Below are 5723 nucleotides of genomic sequence, written 5' to 3'. Positions count from 1 at the left end.
CAGATTTTTACAGACTTTATCAGCAAAGGTGTGATTTTCATCACAAGCTGCAGAACTGAAGTGTTTGCAGCAACATTTTATAAGGTTTCCATCACCTCTGCTCCTATAATTCCCCTAATCTGTCATTTAGTTTTAAATCTCCAGACTTTGCAGAACTAAAATAAAGTGTTTTACTGAATCATGGCTTGGGATCGCTCGCTGAGGCGAACACCTTTCCCCCGCCGATTAAAAGTTTGGCCCAACTTTCCAGATTTAACTGAACTCGTAACGACTTTAGAGGCTTTCCTGCAGAGCGCCGCGCCCCGAATGTCGACCTGCAGGACAGAAAAAAAACAAATAATTCTAAATTTATCAGTTTCTTTTTCTTTTTTTTTTGCATATCTGGATGCAAAGTGAAAAAAGGCAGTGAAGCCGTGATCCTTATTAGCTTCGTGTCGCTCTTATCATCAATGATTACAGGATTGTTTGGCTCCTGGAGCGGACTTTAAGATACCCTAACATATTTATAACCGCTTAGAGCAATTTTGTGTCAGTTTATAAATACAGACACTTATGCTGTGTTGATTTACAGCACAAAAACACAAACATATACATGCTGTTTATTACGTTTTAGGGTTTATTATTGAAATAATTTCTCCTGTGCCGTGTTATTGGGATAAAACAAGAAATATCAAGCCTTTAAACTGACAGGGATACGTTTTAAAGTGCTTTTTATTGACATGACGCATATAAGTTGAGTTGAAATGAGAATGAATGCTCCTTCTGCTTTATAAAATATGCAGATTAAATCTCAGCAAAGTGAGAATATTTGCCTAAAATAAATGAGGTGAACAGCCTTCACACCTCCAGTCATTAGGCTGTTAATTGTTCTGAACCTGTGCAGTAAATGATAAAAAACAGAGCTCGTTTTAAGGCCTTATGCGGAATAAAAGCAGCTCTGTGAGTGTGTGCAGCTCGCCTTGCTGTAGACTTTATGGCCTCTGACAGGGTCCGAAGTCCAGGAAAGTTGTTCCGATAAGAGGAGCCAATAAAAGCAGCCCGGCAGCAGTGTAAACAGGTCTACCTCTGCGGATTTACATCAGCCGGCCCACTCATTACCATCTTTTATATCCCCCTGCTCTCAGAAAGCATCATGGCAAAAGTGGTTCCATCCTCCCCTCCAACAGGGAAGTGAAGCAGCTTCTTGGGAGCAGGTGTAGCAGCCGACAAGCTGAGCTCAGCTCCGGATCCAAGAGGAAGACAGGAGCCTTTACCCCCTTTCTGCCGTCTCCCGCCCCTTCCAGCAGGCTTTAATGTTGTGTTTTTAATGTTTTTAAAAATGGCATCGAAGCTGACGCCCCTGCAGCACGAGATCATCAGATCCCTGCTGGACTCGGGACTCACCAGAGACGTCCTGATCCAGGCCCTGGACGACATGGACCCGTGCCCGCCGAGCTTCCACGGGGTCAAGCTGGAGAGCCTGCCCATGTCGCCCGCCGCCGCCGCCGGCGCCTCCGCCGCTCCACCTCCTCCCGCCTCCCAGGGCGGCAAGCTGAACGGGGCGGACGGGGACTCCAAGCCCGTCTTCCACACGCTCACCAACGGCCACGGCAAGGGCAAGCTGTCCGGGGACGAGGGCTCCGAGGACGGGGACGACTACGACACGCCGCCGATCCTGAAGGAGCTCCAGTCCCTGAACACGGAGGAGGCCTTGGAGCAGCGGGCGGAGGTGGACCGCATGCTGGCGTGAGTTCCCGACCTGCGAGCGTTTAAGCAACGAAATTAACTCCGATAAAAGTTCAACATTAGGGAGTTAAAAATATAAAAAATAAAAGTCAGGGTTTTAGCGAGTCGCCGTGTTTCGAAGCTAATATTTTTAAGGCCTATTTAGCTAAAGCTCTTCGTTTACAGGTTTAAAATAACATTCTGGTTCCTAATTATCCACACGGATTATTATTTCTTTACTTTTGCAAAATATAAGCTGAATTATTTATATTTATTATTAACTACATCCCACCTTTTAATGATTTAAAAAAAAACGACTGGAAACAGACTTCTCTTCTTCTTCTACGGATTTTATTTTCTTCTTTCTTCAGAAGAATTTAAAAAATAAGCCGTAGAAGAAGAAGAAACTTCTTCTTCTACGGCTTATTTTTTAATTCTTCTATTTTTTAATTTTTTTCCCTTCTTTATTTTCTTTTCTTTTTCATCATTTTTATTATTACTACTAGTCGTAATATTATTGTAGTTATTATTACAAATAATAGTAACTACATTTAATAATTAAAATAATATATATTTTTTAAATTTCGCGACTCGCCGCTCCGTCCGGCTGTTTAATTCGGATCCGAGCGAGTAAGGAAAACAAAACAAAACAAAACAAAAAATCAAAACTAACCCACGTGTAGTTAAGTTATTATTAATTTTATTCTATAAATCATCAACTGAAAGATACACAGTGGCGTGTGATTAGACTGAAAGGAGATCTGGTTATTCATTGTCAAAAGTTATAAACTAACATCTCCCACTTAACCCGCTCCACTTCCACGCAGGCCTCCGTGTTCTCCAAAACAAACAGACCAGAGCAGATTTGATAGAATTACCTGATGTCCGCCTTTTACTTTCGTTGCTTCGTGTTCGGCTCAAAAACTTCGCTTTAAACGAGCTAAATATGCAGGTAAGGTGCTCGATTTTAATGGGAAAATATACACGCTGTTGTAAATGAACAAACAGGTTCCTGTCGCTTTTATTTCAGATTAGATGAACCTAAAGTCATCCTCTGGCCTTTATGTTTTAACATGAGTGCTGGAAAATGTCTTTATGTGTGTCCCACTGCAGAAATATAAATTTAAAGCACAGATTTTGCTGTTTTAAATGTACGCAGCACCCTTTGTGTTGTTTTGCTTGGATTTTTTTTTTGTCCTCAGGGTGAAAATGGTAGTTCGTGTGGCCAACCTTCCCCGAATCCACTTGAACTAACCTTTGAAAATATTTACAGCCGTCTGAACAGGCTCCTGTGATAAACAGGCTCATTATCGGCGCGGGGCCTTTTTAAAGCCGAGGCCTTGAAAAGCAGGGAAGCAAAGTTGAAACGAGCAGCTGTAATTTCAGAAAGTCCTGTCAGCGTCGAGCTGTCAGAACGGATTTTATGCACATGGAGAATTTTGTCTTGTTCACGCCGACTTCGTGGCAACAACCCCTTCGACGTGAATGCCCTAACCGAGTCTTGTTTTCGTCCGAAACACAGAGAGGATCCGTGGCGAGCTGCTCGTATGATCAAAGGTTACATGCAGCAGCACAACATTCCCCAGCGGGAGGTGGTGGACATCACTGGGCTGAACCAGTCTCACCTCTCCCAGCACCTCAACAAAGGCACGCCCATGAAAACCCAGAAGCGAGCGGCTCTCTACACCTGGTATGTCAGGAAACAGCGGGAAATTCTCCGACGTAAGTTAATATTTGAGTTTCTCACAGCTCGGCCTAGCCCGCAGCCGCTTTTATTTGGGTTCAAAAACCTGCTGGCGTATCATCGTTTTCTTATCGCAGTCGATGACATTCGCTGCAGGGCGATGAAAATCATGGTAATGTGTTTGCTTTTTTTGTTGTTGTTGTTGTTTTCAGAATTCAACCAGGCAGCACACGGTTCCTCCAACAGTATGTCTGACAAGGGCAGTCAGGATCCAGCGTTTTTTTACCCGGAGTACAACACGTCCGGTGCCGGCATGGGCCAGCCCGACGAGGTCAGCAACGAACCCCTCTGCAAGAAAATGAGACGTAACCGCTTCAAATGGGGGCCCGCGTCCCAGCAGATCCTCTACCAGGCCTACGACCGTCAGAAGAATCCCAGCAAGGAGGAGAGGGAGGCGCTGGTGGAGGAGTGCAACAGGTAAAACGACGACGACGACCAAACGATTGCACAGAAAGTGCCACCTGGGCAGCCCTGACCTCCGTGTTTTCGTCCGTTTCCCGCAGAGCCGAGTGTCTCCAGAGAGGTGTCTCCCCGTCCAAAGCTCAGGGCCTCGGCTCTAACCTGGTCACCGAAGTGAGAGTTTATAACTGGTTTGCCAACCGGCGCAAAGAGGAAGCCTTCAGGCAGAAGCTGGCGATGGACGCCATCACGGGTCCGCCGCACGGCATCAACCCGCTGCTGTCGCACGGCTCGCCGCATCATCCCCAGACCAGCACTTCCCCTCCAAGTAAGACACCTGCCGGTGATATTTGTCCCGTTGGTTTCTTCTCCAGAGTGAAACTTGCTGTCAGGAGAGGTTTCGGGGCAGAGTTGATGTGATCAGAGGGGCAGAGAAAGAGAGGCCCGGTGATCAATGAGCGTGAGTGAGTGAGCTGAGCAAATGCCATTGTTATTCTGATCTTTGAAAACACACTGAGAACAATCCGCATTGTACCTGCAATCTCCACTCCAAAGTCAGCTTGGAGAGGCATGACACAAAGGGCAGCCATCCTATGACAGGCCAGGGTCAGGCCAGGGTCAGGGAGCCAGTGGTGGGGCGGGGGGGGCCTCAGAACACCTCCACCTAACGCCGTCGTTTCCGGGACTTCTCCTCCCCTCGGGGGGGGGGCGCTAACGAGAGGCGCCCAAACGTCGCTCTGACCCGGCTTTTTGTGTTCAGAGGAACCGACCGAGTCCGCCCGGCGTGTGCGACGCAAAAAACAAAACAAAACACGAGAACCGAGAGGCCAAGCCATCACTCACCGTCCGAGAGGCTCGCTCGGAGCCCATTGTTGTCCTCTCGTGTTCGAACACGAGGCCACCTTTGAAGGGAAAACAAGTTGTTTGCCTTGGCTTGCTCTTTTACCTTTGGATAAACTGGTCCCACTTGTGGATTGCCTGTTTGCTTTAGGGTTTTTCTTTTTTTTTTTCCTTGTTGCGGCTCAGAACACCTGACCAGGCATTGACCTCAGGTCGGTTTTAGGGGCTGTCCAGCAGAAGGGAAAGGTCTGTGGAAAGAAAAAAAAAAGAAAAGGGAGAAGAAGAAGAAGAAACCCTCAGCTGGCTGCTTACAAGGTGTCCTGCTGGCATCCTGCCGACAGCATCAGCTGTTTTTCAGCGTCAGCTCTGACCCGACAATAACATCCCAGCAGGCTGCCTCATTGCGTTGCCGGGGCACGGCCTGTATTATGCATGCTTAATGGACAATTAAGACCCTTTGCTTCTGCATCTCCCGGGCCTTTGATAAGCAGCTCCTCTGACTTCTTCTCTCTGTACTCCGCCTCAGCAGGAGCTCCTTTTGTCTGCGGTGTATTAGGAGGCTGCAGTGACTGTAACACAGGTTCATTTATCTCGGCCGGGCCTCCTCCTCACCTTTATGGCCGTCGGTGAAGCTGCCGAGTCTGGTTGCAGACTCGGAGCAGCAGGAGCTGTCCACCGAGGTATTGGCTCTTTTCTGACCAGACAGGACTGATCACCGCTTCTTCAGCTTTAGGAAAGAAAAAAAAAAAACAAAAAAAAACCTTCCACTACCCCCCCCTTTCCCCTCCTAAACCGCCGCTTCACCTTCAGTCATACGTAAGAGGTCACTGCTGGGTCATTTCAAACAAACCTTCTGACTCGGGGAGTTTTTATTGATTCCGTTTTGCTCCATTGATCAGTTGGTCACAACTGGATGGACAGTCAAACACTGTGACGTGCATTTTTGGTGCTGAGGTTTTTTGTTTTTTTTAACTTTAGCAACGGAAACTGATCGTACGGGCAGATTAGCTGGCACCTGTACCCCCCCCCCCCCCCC

At 47.3% G+C, this 5723-nt stretch overlaps 1 protein-coding gene across 2 annotated transcripts in view; it reads left to right on the top strand.

Moving 5' to 3' along the window:
- The first annotated feature begins 952 nt into the window (after positions 1-952).
- Positions 953-5723, top strand: part of hnf1ba (HNF1 homeobox Ba) — a 17603-nt gene continuing 12832 nt past the window's right edge. Inside the window, exons 1-4 of one of the 2 annotated variants that reach the window (XM_037979275.1) lie at positions 953-1725; positions 3227-3426; positions 3601-3865; positions 3952-4175. In XM_037979275.1, coding sequence (XP_037835203.1) covers positions 1307-1725; positions 3227-3426; positions 3601-3865; positions 3952-4175 — 1108 coding nt within the window. In that variant the 5' untranslated portion in view covers positions 953-1306. The remainder of the gene's footprint in view (positions 1726-3226; positions 3427-3600; positions 3866-3951; positions 4176-5723) is intronic. The other variant, XM_017435267.3, reaches the window with a different exon arrangement.

The sequence above is a fragment of the Kryptolebias marmoratus genome, linkage group LG2, assembly GCF_001649575.2.
Source record: "Kryptolebias marmoratus isolate JLee-2015 linkage group LG2, ASM164957v2, whole genome shotgun sequence".
Taxonomy (NCBI): Eukaryota; Metazoa; Chordata; class Actinopteri; order Cyprinodontiformes; family Rivulidae; genus Kryptolebias; species Kryptolebias marmoratus.
This window is presented reverse-complemented; position numbering and strand designations above follow the sequence as displayed.